The 18,110-nt window shown below is 35.4% G+C and overlaps 2 protein-coding genes and 1 long non-coding RNA gene across 4 annotated transcripts; 1 reads left to right on the top strand and 2 right to left on the bottom strand.

Moving 5' to 3' along the window:
- Positions 1-70: 70 nt before the first annotated feature.
- On the top strand, positions 71-4,454 carry LOC120013155 (pyrroline-5-carboxylate reductase). The gene is made up of 7 exons (XM_038864875.1): positions 71-427; positions 527-575; positions 1,232-1,323; positions 1,849-1,921; positions 2,714-2,834; positions 2,994-3,099; positions 4,064-4,454. The coding sequence occupies exons 1-7, from the start codon at positions 227-229 to the stop codon at positions 4,244-4,246; spliced, it is 825 nt and encodes a 274-aa protein (XP_038720803.1). The 5' UTR covers positions 71-226; the 3' UTR covers positions 4,247-4,454.
- A 567-nt stretch (positions 4,455-5,021) lies between these two features.
- LOC120012390 lies at positions 5,022-6,553 on the bottom strand. Of its 2 annotated transcripts, none has more exons than XR_005471258.1 (3): positions 6,393-6,553; positions 6,170-6,257; positions 5,022-5,290 (listed from the first exon to the last, which is right to left on the bottom strand). It is a non-coding gene; the product is annotated as an uncharacterized LOC120012390 (long non-coding RNA). The 2 variants fall into 2 exon arrangements; XR_005471259.1 differs by lacking the exon at positions 5,022-5,290 and adding an exon at positions 5,719-5,907.
- Positions 6,554-10,936: 4,383 nt separating this feature from the next.
- Positions 10,937-13,846, bottom strand: LOC120012361 (BTB/POZ domain and ankyrin repeat-containing protein COCH-like). The gene is made up of 2 exons (XM_038863756.1): positions 13,100-13,846; positions 10,937-12,618 (listed from the first exon to the last, which is right to left on the bottom strand). The coding sequence occupies exons 1-2, from the start codon at positions 13,583-13,585 to the stop codon at positions 11,632-11,634; spliced, it is 1,473 nt and encodes a 490-aa protein (XP_038719684.1). The 5' UTR covers positions 13,586-13,846; the 3' UTR covers positions 10,937-11,631.
- Between the last annotated feature and the right edge of the window lie 4,264 nt (positions 13,847-18,110).

An 18,110-nucleotide genomic window follows, 5' to 3' on the forward strand; every position in this document is an offset into this window, starting at 1 on the left:
ACTAATTATATTCGTTTAGTTTTTTTCCTAACAAGTTATATATTTTAATTTTTTTTAATGTTTAAATTAGGTATTCTAAACCTGACCTAATCAGATTTATCATTTATCAGAAGAAAATCAATTTGATAACTAATCTCCGTTGTTGGCGCCCCCAATAAAACATCTTCAATAATCCAGTGGAGCTGACCGGTGGCTCTCCTGCGGCGTCGTATCATATCAACATCCGATGGAGGTGGTTCCGATACCAGTCGACACCTACAAGCTAGGGTTTATCGGCGCAGGCAAAATGGCGGAGAGCATCGCCAAGGGAGTGGTGAGTGCAGGTGTGCTGCCACCGTCGCGCATCTGTACGGCTGTCCACTCCAACCAGAGTCGTCGTGATGCCTTTCAGTCCTTCGACGTCAGTGTCCTTTCCGATAACTCAGCTGTAATCCCCTCCTGCCTACTTGTCTTTTTTTATTTTATGATGTGGAGTGCATCTGTATTTAAGATGAATTAATTTCAATTCCTTGTATTCTCTTGACAGGTGGTTGAAGACAGTGATGTGGTTGTGTTCTCTGTGAAACCCCAAGTCGGTATGTCTGGTGCTCCTTTTCTTGCCACTTATAAAATCTAGAGATGTCATTTTATATCCTTTACGTTTAAGTGCCCTAGCTCAAGGAACAACTTTCATGGGAAGGTATTTTATGTTTTAAAGTTCTTTTTTTTAATGGAAAAATAGTTTATGCACAAGTCACCAAGGCAAGGTTACAAGGAGGCAATACATACAGCCTCAAGAATAGATTATGTTTTAAAAATAGAATGTGTAGTCTTTTCTTTTTGCAGTTGAAGACAAACTTTATGAAAAAAAGTTATGTGCCTTTGTTCCTATTCTTAGAAGTGGGAAGAAGGGTCAGTTAGGGAACAACTATAATCATCATTGTCATCTGTCAAAAGCCTTAGTTCCAAAAAATTTGGGGTTGGTTACACGAATATGTAAGACAAATTAGGTGGAATGACTACATTGATTTTGCTAAGGTCTTCATTCCGGCCAAAAGATCTATGATACGCCCCTTTTCTTTTTCTGTCTGTTTTTAAGGTTCTTTCTTCTATACTGGGTGTCTTTTGTTATATTACTCATTGACTAGGATATGCCCCTTTTCTTTTCTTTTCTGTTTTTAGGTGCTTTCTTCTATACTGGGTGTATTTTGCTATGTTACTATTATTAATTTTGATGTTGCTTTTGTTGCAGCTAAAGCTGTGATCTTGCAATTGAAGCCGATGCTAACAAAAAGGAAGCTGCTGGTCTCAGTTGCTGCAGGAGTAAAATTGAAAGATTTGCAGGTTTGTTTACCTCAACTTGTTGGTTCTCATTCACTAATGCACACATAACAATTTTGCAAGGACATAAATCGTGCTTTTCATTAATGAACACTGTAGCTTCAAAGATTTTACTTCTATCATAATTCATAAATATGATTTTCTGTGTAAGTTCTTTGGCTTTTCCATCTCTGGAGATAGGATGATTTATGGCTCAAGCTCTCATGTCGTCACTGCAGTGTGTCGTGATGTCTGTTTATATGATTATGGATTTGGCCTGAAAATTTTTGCTGCAAATCTTTGGCTATAGAAATTAAGTTCAAAGTGTAGCCCATGATAAACCAAGAATCAGAGCTTTACCAACTTTATCATATATGTATTCGATGTTCATAGTATTTTTTGCTTTCCATTTATCTATATTTAGTCACTCGGTGCATTCAAACACAATCACTTGTGCATTGAAATACAATTTTTTAGAATAGGTTTTAGTACTTAGTTTTCTTGCACTTGCATATTTTGTTTATTTTTTATTTTTATTCATTTGTTTAGGAATGGGCCGGCAATGACAGATTTATCAGGGTGATGCCAAATACACCTGCTGCTGTAGGCGAGGCGGCATCTGGTATTTCTATTTTCTTTTCTTTTTTGTGCTGAATGTGTTTTATCATTCAGTCTCATTATAAACTTTCATGTTGAATTCAATGTTCTATAATCTGATATGTTCTGTTCTGGCTTTTGCTAATTCAATGCATGAGAAACTTTGAAGTTTGTACAGCTGAAGCATTTGCCTACTTTATGTACTTCATTTTTCATGAATGTTTGTGGCAACCAGAAATTTCATTGGTTATTCTTACATCTACTGCTCAGTTGTGATGCCTTGTAAAGTACTCCAGAACCTAATATGCATGTAAATTTTTTTAGAGATACAGAGAACAAAGCAATGCTCATTTTATGGTTGTGTTGTTTGTCATAAATTTCCTATGAAGGCAGCTTTGTAATTTGAGGATAAGAAAAAGTTTCTAAAACTTTCTGTCGGCTGATTAGAGTCTCATACCCTCCCTTCCCCCCTCACCCCCCCTGGCGGGTGTCTTGAGAATTTTTCTTTTACGAGGATGATGGATCTGCATTTTAAGGTGTAGGTGCTAGATCACATTAGTTCAAGATGGTAACAAATAAAGGTACAATCTATTACCTGTCATGCAATGGGAATTAAAACGGTATTTTTCTTCATGACTTTTTAGTACAGGCTGATTGAATAACATAGTGCCTTGGTTGACTAGGCTTTGCTAAGAGTAAGGGCTTGTTTCCTCTTTTTTCTTGTCGGATATGTATATATTAGAACTCTTCAAGCGTCCTGAGAAATGTATGAATGCATCGATGGAAGTGGTAACTAATTGACTTGTTTTGCATGTAGTGATGAGCTTGGGAGGAACTGCTACTGTAGAAGATGGGGAGTTAATAGCAAAATTATTTGGATCAGTTGGGAAGATATGGAGAGCGGATGAGAAATTGTTTGATGCAATCACTGGCCTGAGGTATGATGTTGTCATCAGAAGAACATATATCTTGTCGTTACCTGGTTGGGAAAACTTTACAAGCGGCTCTTCTTTAAGAACTGTTCTTCGTTGAATTTCTAGAGTGCACATATCTCCAGTTTGTTATATTAAGGATTATCCTTTTTGAAATGTGCTCAGTGGTAGTGGCCCAGCATATATATTTTTAGCAATTGAGGCCTTGGCTGATGGAGGAGTGGCTGCGGGTCTACCACGAGAACTTGCGCTGGGTCTGGCTTCTCAGACTGTAAGTCAATTTATATAGCGTTGTTATCACTTGTTACGAGTAACATAATTTGATTATATTTTTTTGGAAGATTTAGGATTTAGATCATCTATTATAATAAAAAAATTCTCAAAATTCCATTGTCAATCAAATTCACCTAATCATTCATCATCCTTCCGCACAAGGGGAGATGAGCATGGATATTTCTGCTGCATTTGAATCATCTGTTTCAATCTGTTGACAGAAGGTTTTCACTAAACAATAGCACGTTATTGACAGAAAGAGCATTCTAAAGCAGCAAATTGTGTGCATATATGTGCGTGTGTGTTTGTGAGTGAGAGAGAGAGAGACTGAGTTTGTTGGAAAATGAAGTTGTTTATATCTTCTCTTCTCCGAGAGACAGAGGTGTTTTATCGTGTCTGAAAAACAGGAGTGCGAGTTGGTAATTCCTGAAACAAATCATACACAAAAATGCCGCATGCTGTAGAAATCTTAAAACTATGATACACAGTAAATGAGATGTAACAATAAAATCGTTGAGACTCGAAAAGCTTTAGCCTCAGCTGTGTCGCTTTTTTCCGCATCCAAATCCAATGTTGAGGTGAGATACGATCATAAAGGCGTTAAAGTTTTCATACATTTTACTGATACTGAATCTATAAATTTATTTTGAACAAAATATTACCGGGGAACCACTTTTTGCTCTTATATTCGAAGAAATCAAGGCAGAAATTTTCATTTATGAAAACGGCATTGTTTCTATTGAGGTTGCCATCATCGTCAGTGTGTTTATCCCAAACAATGTTAGGGTCGGCTAATATCGATTATCTGCCAATATATTTAATTGTTTTTGCCCTACTTATGAATGTCTAACTTGGAAAAAAATAACGCTGCATACGTCCTATTATTGCAATCGAGTATAAGTGTTGGATTTTTTCCATTTTGCTTGAAACCATTGTGAAGAGTTTCGATCTTTCTTCCACAGGTTCTGGGTGCAGCCTCTATGGCTTCGAAAGCAGGGAAGCATCCTGGTCAGCTGAAAGATGATGTTGCCTCCCCGGGTGGGACTACCATTGCTGGTATTCATGAGTTGGAGAAGGCTGGATTCCGTGGGATATTGATGAATGCTGTTGTTGCAGCTGCCAAACGTGGTCGAGAACTTGCTTAAAACTAAGGTTACATGTTTTGACTATTCATATTCTTTCCATAGCAGCAGCACTGATAAACATGAATCCCATTGTTTTTATGTCATTACTTTTAACAATGATCTTTTGGCCCCCCTTCCTTTTACTTGTCTGTAACCGAAAGTTGAAAGTTTTTTTTTCTGACATATTAGAGATTTATCTATGCTGATCTTTGCAATAATTTGAGTTTAATTTATGTTTTTATTGTGTACTTGTTTAATTGAAGACTTCTTGTTTCCATTTTTGTTAAGCTAATTGCCTCAGCAAAGCCTTTTTTCTTCCTTCAATAAGAAATTACTGTAAAGTGTAAAAACCATGAATTATAAGTGAGATAGAGTTGTAAATATAACTTATTATTGACATTTTTTAGCACTAGTCAGTCACCTTGAAGATGTAGATGTATCAACATATCATGGAAACAGCAAATGAAGCCTCCATACCTTAATCGCTCGCACGTGTTAACTACTAAGTTGCCAATCCTGTTTGCCAGAGAAAGAGTTCCCTTTACCATAATCTCTATTCTAAAAGTGTTCAGAGGCATGGCTGAACAAAGAAAGTCCAAAAACGCATTAACGAGGCCGCTACAAGAGCAGGCAGATTTGGTCAATCTATTGTAGATATGCCAAAAAATTTCGCTGCAATTTTGTTGAATTGTGGGACAGCCAAGCAGTAGCAAATACACGAAAAAACACTGAACTTAGACTAGAGTATTGAATCTGCCACGTGTTTGAGCTGATAGGAAGATGAGGACTGAGGTGGTGAGGTGAACGGAAATTCTTTGTAGAGATGACTTAGATAATGATGCAAATCAAGAACATGGAACTGATGGTTTGAGAGAAATGAGGGGAGGGGGGAGTAAAGCAGTGTCATTTATACAGCAAAAAACATTTTATTACAATATTTGACCACACAGAGAATTAGTAGAAGATTCTGACACTAGATAAGCAATGTAGACGTTGTTATGGTACATCCATATTGGAATTCAGAAGCAAGCCTCGCAGAGCCAGCAGCAACATAGAGCAAAGAGGCTGCACCAGAAGGGAAAAAAAAAAGAAAGGGAAACGAGGTTAGTGCTGAAAAAGAAGGATATAGAAAATTGGTGAGTGATGATATTTAAGTTTGGGAAAATGCCATCCTGAAGTTGTGGATTTTAGCCTCTGCTACAATTTATGGAACAGGAAAAGCATTCATGCAATTCAGGCCATAAACTCAAAACTTGCGTAGAGCAACTCCAACTAGATGGTAGTTAAAGAAAGGGTAAAGCACAGCTGAAAGCAGTCGAATGAGAACGTATATATATATTCCTAAGCTTATGTTGAATTGCACCCTCTAGGAATATGCACTTTTATTCCCAAAAGGGGGTGGGTGGGAGAGGGGGCTGTTAATTCTTCATGCTTCAAGTAGTCATAGGCCACGATGCATTTTGAGAAATGAAAATATATGATACAAATGAAGATCAAAAGAAAACAAATGACTGAACTTTTTTATGCTTATAACGTTTTATACAACAAATCTACTTTAATTAGTTTACATAATAACAGAAACAAGTAGAACAAGACACTAGGCAACAGATACAGTAATTTTCTTTCTTTCAGAAGTTTAAAAACATTCTTCGCAGATCCAACAGCAGCATAAAGCAAAGAGGCTGCAGAATTAAGAAAGAAAAAAAGGAAACGATCAAAATTAGCACTAGGGTGAGAGAAGAAAGGTTTGTAGTCCCCTTCTGCTTCTTGGTATGATTTTTTCCAGTATGGAGAAATTTCTATATAATTTGCCATTTCAAAGCACCGAATGGAAACTTGGATTTAGTGTTACAGAAGTAGTTTAACTGTCCAGTTCCTTTCATGTTATATAAGTATGATAACTGCAAAAGCTGATGATAAAGGAGTTTTGAGTTATTGACTTACCATCCCTCAATGAAGCCTCTATCTCCTTTCTTTTTCATCTGAGGAAAGCACTTCTTCTTAGCTGCAGGGGTATTCTCAGTTTGATATCCTTGAAAACAACAGAAGAGCACATGTAAGTTCTCTAAATAATATCCCTCATAGCAGGATCCATAATTCCATATACATGTGTGTGCATGTGTGTGAGAGAGAGAGAGAGAGAGAGAGAGAGAAATGCTGGGAGAACCTGCTGGAGGTTGATTCTGTTGCTTCTCTGGTTTGTTCATTTTCGAAGACAAACTATGAAACTATGATATGCTGATGCGTGGGAAGTGGACTCTCTTCTTAATTTATATGCAAATATGGGGAATAATATTGGTGGTTATCTGCCCCATATTTATGTATGTGCACTTACTCGTTACCCTATGGTGAATGAGATATAGTATTTTTGATAGAAGAATATCGACTTTTTTGTCTGGCAGGAATCGATTCATAAAGTTGGGCTCACAACAGGTCAGATTATATGCTGTGCAGTAATTTAAGTTGATCACAACCTTCCTTAATCTCCATTCTTTTCATACTAGTAGCAGGTTTAGAAAATAAATAAATGGTTTGATATATTTCCAAGTGTTCTTGCTTTCTGACTCGTGCATTTTCCATTCCTTTACATCTGTCAAAGGTTGTCACTACCATCTTTAGATAAGCATCTAAGATTGAGTGTCAAAAACCATATTCTAGTTCAAAAGATTGGAGCAAAGAGAAGTAGTGGAGAATAAGGATATTATGATCAAAGCATAAGAAAAGACATGAAGGAGATTGGTTATGAATTAAAGGGAAAACACCGAAAGAACACACGGTATTGACAAAGTTGTCAACTGCTAGACAGACATTTGGATGGGAATCTCAATCCTTGTAGAAACCTCTGGAGATGGAAATAGTACTGTCTTTAGAACACTATTGGTGACGTTCAAGTATATTTATCTGTAGGTATTAGGAACTTAGGATACGAAAATATTAAGAATTCTAGTGTTTTTTGTCCTAATTATCCCAAATACTGAGATGAGCCACGTGATCCATGTGAAATCGTGAATCCCATATGATCCATATGAAATCATTTGTATCCATTTCGTTGGGATATGATTGTGTCACTTAACTAGGGTTGCCAAGAAACTTTGGGCCTAGGCCATTGGTTTGGGGTTGTTCCTGTGAGTTTAGAGTTATTATATGGGCTTGACCCAGGCAGTGTGAACAATTCTTTCTCCTCAGCCCAGGATGAGAACATGCACAAATTCTCCATATTCATATAATAGGACACCTGATGATTTTGATTGTTGCTTCTTGTCTGGCATGAAAATGAGTGTGTTCTGGATCATTAGTCGTTGTGATACAGACCCACCAATGAGAGTTCCAGATATGAAAATATGTTAGTTCATGTTTCCCTTTCATTATTTATTTGTTTGTTTGTTTCTGAAGATTGATTATATTGTGCTTTCAACTTCCATGGAATACCCAAAAACAAAAAACTTTAAAACATTTCCATGGAGTAACTGTACATGAGAGTGTCCCTCTCAACCATTTATCAAACCCCCCCTATTATATGCCGCACAATCAGGATTTTGTCTGCACAAACAATCTTCTTTTCATCACTGCTCATCTCTTATTGTTAATAGTTAATACTTGTAAATATCAGTATTATAAGGCAATGATGTGGTTTATAAATGTGAGTCGGACCTCAAAAATTTGCATCGCCTTTTAAAGAAGAAAGTCACGCAAATGTTAGGCCCAGACAGAGGTGGATCCATGCTCTTTGATTGAGGTTCAGTCCCCCAGTAAAATCATGTAAATATGTTGTATGTATTCAACAAAATGTATCATGCTCCTAGACAAAAAATAGTTGGAATTAATAGTCAAAGTGACACATCATTTGGTTGATTGTTCAACATTCCCTAAATCTGTTCGTGTGGGTAAAGTGTAGCAAAAAAAATCTTTCGATAAACAACTTAGAACGTTTTATCTCTGGATATCTTTCAGTCATAAAAAATTTACTTAACCCTTATGTTATGTATACAATCCCTACAAGTAGCTAGTCTGGCTTTGAAAAAATTTTAAAAATAAAATTATGAATGTGTTTTGATCGAGTTTACGAATTCAACGATATATTTTTTCATCTCAAATAAAAATCAAATTTATCACATGCAAAACATACCATGTTTCGAGTTTATATTTAAGGATTCAAAATTTTGCATTTTTTTTTTCATGTTCAAGTTAATTTTTATTTGGGACAAATTTAAAATATATTATTAGACCGTAAATCCGATCAAATCACATTCATAAATTTTGGAAACATACATTTATAGTGTCTTTATAGCCAAACTCCCACCTACCTAGCACTAGCAGACTGCGTACATTATTATCATCATAGTGTACTAAACCCAGAGTATCCATCCATATATTATATATCATATGGAGCCATAAACAGAAACACATGCAGTAGTAATTCATTAATTCAATTTAATTTAGAAAGAAACATGTGCACATTCTTTTTCAATTGATGAATGATAAAGAAGATGGGAGAGGACTAGGTGCCAAAATAATGTACCTTCTCCAAGAAAAGAAGTGATCAACATTTTCATAAGACTTTCACATATCACATCAATCATTAACATCCATAGGCCATATCTATCTATCTATCTTTGATTTTTCTTTCTTCACTTTCACTACTGATGGCTTATTCTTTTTCACTGTTTTACAACCCCAATTCCAGCAAAAATCTTTCACTGGTGGGTTTTTGTAGTGATCTTGTGACAAGACATAATAACAACACACATATCTTTTAACTAAATCAACAACATGGCCTTTTTAACTATATATGAGGTATGCAAAGGAGATGCTGGATTTTCTGATTGGTTCTGTCTGTGTTTTCCATGGAAATCAAATATAAAAGAAATCAAGCTAGTATCACAAACAATAATTTTTTATTGTGCATTCTTATATATAAGTGGTAATTTCTCTAAATTTTCTTGCTAGAATTGTAGTATTTGTCATGTACTGTTGGCAAGAAAAACATATTAGCACAGAAACATATATATACACATGGAAGAATTCTGCAATTTGATAGATTCTCAAATTCCCATGTAACAATGTAGAAAAAATAATCTTGGCAGCGTGATGCGATGTAGACAAAATATGATAGCGAGATGTGACACACCTTTCAAATCTTTGGATGTGATGCGATGTGGATAAAATATGATAACGAGATGTGACACACCTTTCAAATCATTGGATGTGAATTTCATATTCTGGGGAATTGCGCATAGCTTCAGATCCTATATGTACACATACAGATTGAGTATCCCATTTTTCTTCAGTGATTAGTAATAGTATAAAACTATCTTTGCTTGCAAGGGATATATATATATATATGTAGTTGGTGAATAAAATTTATGGTTGAATGTGGAAAATTAATTGAGTTGCAAAGGTTTAAATTATTAAAGTACGAAGAAGCAAAAGTTTCTCTCTGTATGAATGAAAACTGACAGTGATATGATATATCAACCATCTACTATACATGCGTAATAAATAAAAGAAACTACTTATTGTACCAATTTTTTAATTGGGAAACACTAATTAATAAGTTTCTAGCCACAAGTTGGCTGTGCCAAATTGTTCTTCTTGATTTTTTGTTTGTTTTTGCTGCCCAAATGCATGTGGTGAGATTGGGAATTTTGTGTTAATTTACTGAGAATTAGGGTTCAGTAGGATTCTTCATATCATATTTGTCATACAAGTTCAGCTACTTGGGGCAACAAATAAGGTGATAATTAACAATTTATGGCTAGCTTTAAGGAGGAATTGAAATTCCGATTAGGTATCGCTTAAACAATCACTAAAACCCTTTGCCTAACCTTGACTATCATATATAGGAAGATATCGTATGCTTTCCTAAATTCAACCATCATAGGCCATCCCGAACTTTTCAGGGCTCACGACTTTAAAACCGTCGCACAATACATCACTAATAGGTTAATTAATTAATTAAGAAGACAGATATAAACCAGACACCCCAAAAACGAGTTCTGCAGATATTTGTCCACCTTACGATATTGAATCAATAGTACATGAAGCTCTTCTATTGTACAAGTTCTGTCATAGTAGTTGATTTACGTACTATCACCATATAAAATGTAATCAAGCTAATAACTAAATTTACACCAGTAGAGGAGAAGAACAGAAGTGAACAACTAATACTTATAACTAATTAAGATCTGTAGGATTCATAAAGAGTATAGTACTGGACTATATTTTTTTCTTATTCCTTGAAAAAAAAATAAAAATATGATGTCTATCAATGCACAATGTCAATGTGTGAAGGACAATGTTATTGTTCAAGAACAATTATAACATATTCTAATAATGCATGTTATATATACATACATACATATACTAATGTGAAAGCCAACAATGCATTCAAGGAAAGAAGACAGAGAGAGATATGGAGACACCAAGAATTCAATATAAAAAAAAAGGAAAAATAAATAGTATACCTCTCAAGGATCAAGAAGAGACCAACATACCACAGACTTGGATTAATGGTCTACAATTCTCAAAAAAAAAAAAAAAAAACTATGGCAAGATTGAATGGGGACTTAAAAAAATGTGGAGTGCTTGGACAGGAATCCACATTACGATATATATATATCCTTCAATGCTACATTCAATGCTCGACAAGGCATCAACTTGTTATCATCTACTATATATCTTCTAAAATAATAAGCACAATATAAAACCCAATCAAGATTAATATTTCTACCAAAACCCATCAAATGCAATAAAGGACAAATGGACAAGGGGATATGTAACACACACACACACATATATATACCCATGTCCAAACAAAGCCTCAGAAAAATCCAAAAAATAAAAAGAATAAAAACAAACCCACCACCCATTAGAAACCAAAACTTTATAACCTCTTGACATATACTATCATATAAAAATAAATGATTCTTGGTGGATGTATATATACATGTTGGTGGTTGTATATACATATATGTGTGTGTGTGATGACTGGAGTGGTACGTATAGATGGTGGGTTAAGGGTAGGGTGGGGGGGGCCTGTAGTAGGAGAGTATGATAAATTAGATAGTATCAATAAATACAAAAGTTGACAGGGCGGGTGTTTGAAAAGATTGACCTCCTGCCCTCTCTCCACGACAATTAGTGCAAAATCTCAGATTCTCCTTGTCTCATCATCATCCCATCACACCCACACACAACTAGCTATAGTAAAAAAAATAAAACCACAAATGACAGAGGATTGATAAGAAAGAAGATCTATATAATCCAATGATCTCCACAAAAAGTTTCTTCATGCAATAGTACTACTCTAATATTTTTTTAAAATTATATATATATATATATATATATAGAGAGAGAGAGAGAGAGACGAAAAAAGTAATATAGAGATTAGAGAGGAGTTTAATTATCTAGTAGTGATGATCATGAGACTGGTGGTGGTGGTGGTGATGGTGGTACGCTGTCGGATCGTGGCGGTTCATTGCTTCTCTCTGGCTATTGTTACTACTATGATCACCATCTCCTCCACCCATTTGACTCGAACCAGCCGCTCCAAGATTCAAGTAGACCAAATTAAGATTACCAAGACTACCACTGCTACCACTATTATGTTGATCATCAGTACTCATTGGTGGATAAATAGGAGTCGGAGAAGGCGCATTTACGCTTCCTTCTTCGCGAGAAAGCACCAATGCAGCTGATTGTACAAGCTCCAAACACAGCCTGAGCTTGTTAGGCTCAATGTGATTCAATCCCGGAACGGCCCCTTTGAACAAGAAATCAGAAGTTAGGGTTCTAAGAATAACAAGTGGTGTGACTCCATCGACTGTCCGAACATTAGGATCAGCATGGTGATCAAGAAGCACCGCTACCATGTCCGGCGACACCATCTCCGCTGCAAGGTGGAGCGGGGTTTTCCCAGCTGGTCCGGCTGGGAAATTAACATCAGCTGCACCAAGTTCAAGCAATGCCTTAACGACTTCCCTGCTACAATTTTCCACAGCATAATGCAATGCCAATGCCTCATCAAGATTTAGACCTTCCCCCATTACCATCAGCTTGACTAATTCCACATCCGACGAGTCCAATGCACGCCTCATTCGACGAATCTTTTGGTCTTCTAGGTCAGCAGCTGCGGAGAGGTCATGGTGGTGGTGGTGTTGGTGTTGGGGGATTAAGGAACGACGAGAAATGGAGGATTTCAATCGGAGCTCTTCAATTTTGGCCACCACATCAATTGGAAGGTGTTTGGCTAGGACTTCTGGTGGTAAGCCTGATTTGGCTACTAAGTGGGAACAAGTAGTCCAAAGTTGTTGCAAGTCTTGCTTTCTTGAAGCTATTAGAACTTTCATTACATCCTCAATTGATGCCTTCTCTACCATGCTAGCCAATTGTTTCTGTGATATAATTGGAACACACATAAAACAATATATAATAAGGTTCAAATCTTGAAATTACCCAAATGTGGAAAGTTACATATATGTTTGGGAAACTTATGGTATGTTTTTACTGTCTAAAGACAAGACTGAAAAGAGAAAGAGACCATCAAGATCTCAATTTAGATTGGATTGGCCTTACCAGGCAAAGATTCACTAGACCCAATTCAAGAAATCTTTTAAAGATTGAATAGGATAATACAAAGAAGCAATAATTGAATCACCGACTAATAAATTATACAATTTTGTTGAGATATCAAATTATTGTCCCCAAACCAGAAAATCCATCCACTAAATTGTTTGTTGGTCATGAAATAACAAAATTCAAACAGGGAAAAAAAAAACCCATTTCAAAAAAATCAAAACCCAATTCAAAAGAAAAAAAGGAAAAAGAAAAGAAATCAATAAGATTGAGAGAATAAGGGGGAATTGATTGAAGAACCTGAGTGAGCAATGCAAGCTGTTCAACCCCAAATGATCTAGCGGCAGAGAGAGTTTCAAGGGCAAGATCAACGGCAGAAGAGCAATGCGTGTGCCAGCACCCTCTCTCACCACAATTAGGCCTTGGTTCATGCTTTTGTGGCACAACTGAGACTTGTCCACTATACAAAAACTGCAACAACAACAAGAACACCTCGTACCCAACAGAATTCACCGGTATCACCCCTCCTCCGCCACCTCCTCCAGACCTAGCTGTCTGACCGGTGGATCCCGGGCTCATCCGAGAAGCCGGGTCAAGCCCAGAAGGAGGGTCCGGCCCACAAAAGAATTTCCTGAAAAATAGGCTCCTTGCTGCAAGAATACACCTGTGGGCATGAACCAGCCTACCCTCCACAGTAAAAGTGACATCCGAGAAGGCTTGTCCGTTGATTAGAAGATTCAAGTAGTCCAAAGACAAAGATTTCAAAGACTCTTCGAGAGTCGTCATGGCTTGCTTTCTCTATGAAAAATTCTCCCTTCGGAGTTGTTTGATGTGTGAGAGAGTGTAAATATATAGATATAGATACGACTCTCTATGTGGGTGCGGGGGTTTCAAGAAATCAAGAAGAAGAAAAGATTGTTGACTCCATTTGTGTGTTGCTAATGATGGTTTTTTTTGTGCTTTCTCAAGAGAGAGAGCGCTTGATGATGGTGGAGACTGGAGAGAGAGTGCGAGATATTCTTTCTCTCTCTATGGAGAGAGATTTGTTTTTTCAGAGAGAGAAAGAGAGAGCAATATGGATGGCTAATCTGGGCGGCTGAGGTATTTAAATAAAGAAAATGAAAATATAAAATATAAATAACATATTATGAGTTATGACAAGGAATAAATTGATTTATTTTTGAATAATGTGCTTTTCGAGAGTTAATAAGTTAGATAGAGGAGGGATTAGGGTTAAAACGCAAAGCTAAGAAACTTCTCATGATTCAAGAGTAATCGAGTTGATCGGAGATAAATCGTTTCATATAGACCTAAATTTAATTCTCCACATCAACACCTTGAGATTTATTAAGTACGTCGGGAGATTTGGGTGATCTTCCGGAGTTTACATAGCCAAAAGGCTTATGATTTCTCCTCATAATAAAAATCAAATTGAGAGAAAGAAATTAGTAGTAATCATTAATTATGTTCTACATGACTTAATTTATTGTGTTGGACTACCCCACTAATTGGGGGGTCCCATCACCATTGTAAGAAGTATCCGGTGGACTTTTTTGTTCTTGAAGGGATATTAATTGAGTGTATAATACTTATTATAATTTTAGCTAATGCTCCTCTCTGAATTTCCATACCATTAAGTGATTTAACATTTTGAATTGCTAAATTAATTAAGGTCAACAAAATCATCAATAATAAAGTTATATTTATATGCTTCATTATTTACCAGTCGCTAAAGTAATAATAATCGCAAAGGTCATTGTTACACTTGACAGGTTTGTCAAAGCTTATTATATAATTCGAACTTAATTGAGACCTTTACTTTTGATATAGTTTGTAACTCCTTGTGTCTCTAAAGTTTAAATATGAATATTTACTTGCATAAGTTTCACCAAACTAACACACCTGACAACTGATTTTAAAGTTTATAATGTATTTTATTTTCACAATTTATAAGCTAATTTATTTTGACAACAAATAAATTATACCAAATGGAACGCCAATAACATAAATTGTGACTCGAAAGCTGGTTAGGTTTTCTCTTTTGCAACCCAACCATATTTAACGCAATAATTAGTATCAATGCATGTAAAAATTAAAATTGATCAAGATCACAGCGATGGGTATTCCAATTATTTCAGCTACTGAGTTTGATGCATAGTATCCAAGTGAATTTGTGAGTGTAATATATCTCATATGACTTATATAAAATCTTGTGCGTATAACTTATAATCGATTAATAAGAACTACTTAATTGCATTGGTCCTACATATAGATATTCATGGGGTTTATGTAGTTGCCTATTCATGGTTGTTGAACTTTCAAACTGATTGATTGGATGACCTGTTTTGACAATTCAGAAACACTTGAGACAACATTGGAATGCTAACTTCTCAATTCTTAAGAAAATATTTTGAAAGAATAACGACTTTCATATTTCACATAAATCAACCAAATTTCCACAATTCTTAACTAAATTACGGGGCAAAGTAATCAAGTCACATGTACTTAATTGAGAATCTGTTCAATATATAATTAATTAATTACTCTAATTAGGGTACCATTTCAACCCAATTGGCCGACTTATTCGCGGTGGACTCTCAATTTTAATTTATTCATTCCCATATAATTAACAAGAGAAAAAGACACCAGACTGATTAATAAAATATTTTTACCCATTTTTTGTGTCAATTAGAGCATACACGTCATGTGTGATATCTATCTATCCAAAAAACTAATATATATTATTATAAGATAAAGTAGTGTTATGTCAACACATCGTATATAAGTTGTAATATGAATAAACTAAAAAGATAGATGGTCTTCGGCTTAACTCCTTGTCTTCCTTCATCTCCTCGAATCTCCTGACGGTAGCTACCCTTATTTAATATATATTTGTGTGTGTGTATCAGTGTATGTATGTATGTGTGTACATATGTATGTATGTATATATATTTATATTCTGAATTAATTTGTGCCATACGATATCATCCCTAACTTATGACCATCCTAATCACAGTTCAGGATAAAATGCATATTGCATCCTCCAAAATATTCAATTTTTTTAAAGCTTAATCTTAAATACTTATAACTTTAATCACAAGCGAACATGTGATCTAACAGTAGAGTTGCAAGGTGCAAATAGGGGCAGGTTTACTATTGGCTCAGGGTGGACTAAAGTCCACTCTCAAATTTGAGAAAAAAATTATCAAGTATATTATTAAATGGCCAAACCTCAAAATAAATTCACTTACTTTTAATATAAACGAAGTCCTAAAAAGTTTAGAATGCTAAAATGTGTGTCTCACTCTTCTACTCGTCTCTCGCAAGTCCATTGCAATTCTGTTTCACTCGTTTTCAGTATTGCAATTTCATAAAACGGCAAACAAGAGGTGGTGAGCCAAAATGCCAATTATCACAGACCCCAAATTAATTTTCAATTATTACTTATTGATATTTTACAAATTTTTATTTTTAATGTTGTTTTCCATCTTTTTAAAGGCATAATTAATAAATAACTCAAAAAAAATTTGGACGGCTATCCCCGTATGACTTTATCCTCCAATATAAAATCTGAATTCGCCCTTGAGTACAACCTAAGAGTCACATGTTCAATATTTGAAAATAGTCAACATGTCCAATGCGAGAGTGGGGGGTGTTATTTATAACTTAAAAAAAATTCAAATCTCATGCAATTATCACATGAACTATCTTTATTTATATATTTTTTTTGGTACTTTTCTAGTTTTTTAATAACTTAATCAAGGTGAAGGGAAATAAAAAGGGTGGTTAAAGCCTTAAACGGTCTCTATTTATTGAAAATTTTGTGGACAAAAAAAAAAGTAAGCAATTAAAGAGCCGAGAGTGGATAGGAAGAGTAGGAGTATAGAGAACCGTGTCGGCCGGGTCTTAAGGGTTCATGTTCAGGTATCGGGACTAGTGCCTCCGCACTTGTGACAAGGACTTCGCACGTGCGAAAGCCAACACAAATAAACTTGTGGTTTTGCCCTGTTTGGCTCTCTAAAACAATAATAACAAAAGAAAAAAGGAAAATGAATACAAAAATCTCATTGATGGACAACACATCAACTGACTGTCATATGATTTCAAAGACCCTCGATTTGACGTTTGCCTTTTTTTTTAACTCTTGAGTAGCACTATTATTTTTTTTTAACCAGCGGTAAACTATCACAACACTCTATCCTTTGGACCGAGTCCTATATTGTAAAACTCGAAGAGAGAGTCCAGTTACCTCTGCCGAACCTCCGAGCAATTCACTTGTCGATTCTAGAGGCCAAAGACCCAACAGGTCACTAACCCACACCTATCCGAGCATCCACGATGCATTAATGTAAATATTTTGACTCGAACATGGATGGACGGGTATCCCGTTAGCACTACTTACTGTCGCTCTTTTTATTCTTTTCTCTAAATATAATGATTATATATTTATGCGTAGACAACTTTGTATAATATTTTTGCCACTTATGTATGCCTACGTTGTAATGTGTGTGTATATATATACATCACAAGGGGACCCACTTCCCCAACGGATCCTGTGGCTATGACTTCGAGGACAATACATGCATTGTGTCCTTAATTTCCCCTCTTTAGTTCATAATCCTTATTGCATAATTTGGGTTCAATTTGAAGAAAAATAAATAAAAAAGGGTATTATACAAAAACCCAATTTATTTATTTATTAGTTGATGCCTTAGCTTCTCATATCATAATTTATTTAATTATTTGAGTGGCAAGGTAAGCACATTGATTATTGTTGCTTGTTAGGTATCGTGAATTCAACAATCAAACAAAAGAAAAATAAGAATGTACACATTACCATAAGGGGATAGCTGGAATCTTAAGAAAAAGATAAGTTCTTGGGATGCCTAATTAGGAAAGCAAATATATAATTAATTATCAATTAAAGCTTCTTTAATTGATTATCGTAAGGGGATAGATTGAATCTAAAGGAAAAGATAAGATCTTCAGATGCCAAATTAGGAAAGCAAATAGTATATAACTAATTATCAATAAAAATTCCCTTTTTCTTTCTTCCTCTCCTAGTGGGTTACACAATTATAGTTGGATTAATTCAAGTCGGTACTTCCTGCTATGGCATGTGAAAATTTCTTATATGGTGTGTCCTCTCCTATCTTTCTTTTATGGTCACATTGGTATGTACAAATATGGCTAAGATCAATTTAATTGAAATTGAATGGCCCAATTTACACAACAAATCCCATTTTATTCTTTTTTATACATATGTGTATCATTATGCACTCATAATCAGTTGAGCAATAACTTAGTTGGT

Source organism: Tripterygium wilfordii, chromosome 13 (genome assembly GCF_013401445.1).
Source record: "Tripterygium wilfordii isolate XIE 37 chromosome 13, ASM1340144v1, whole genome shotgun sequence".
Taxonomy (NCBI): domain Eukaryota; kingdom Viridiplantae; phylum Streptophyta; class Magnoliopsida; order Celastrales; family Celastraceae; genus Tripterygium; species Tripterygium wilfordii.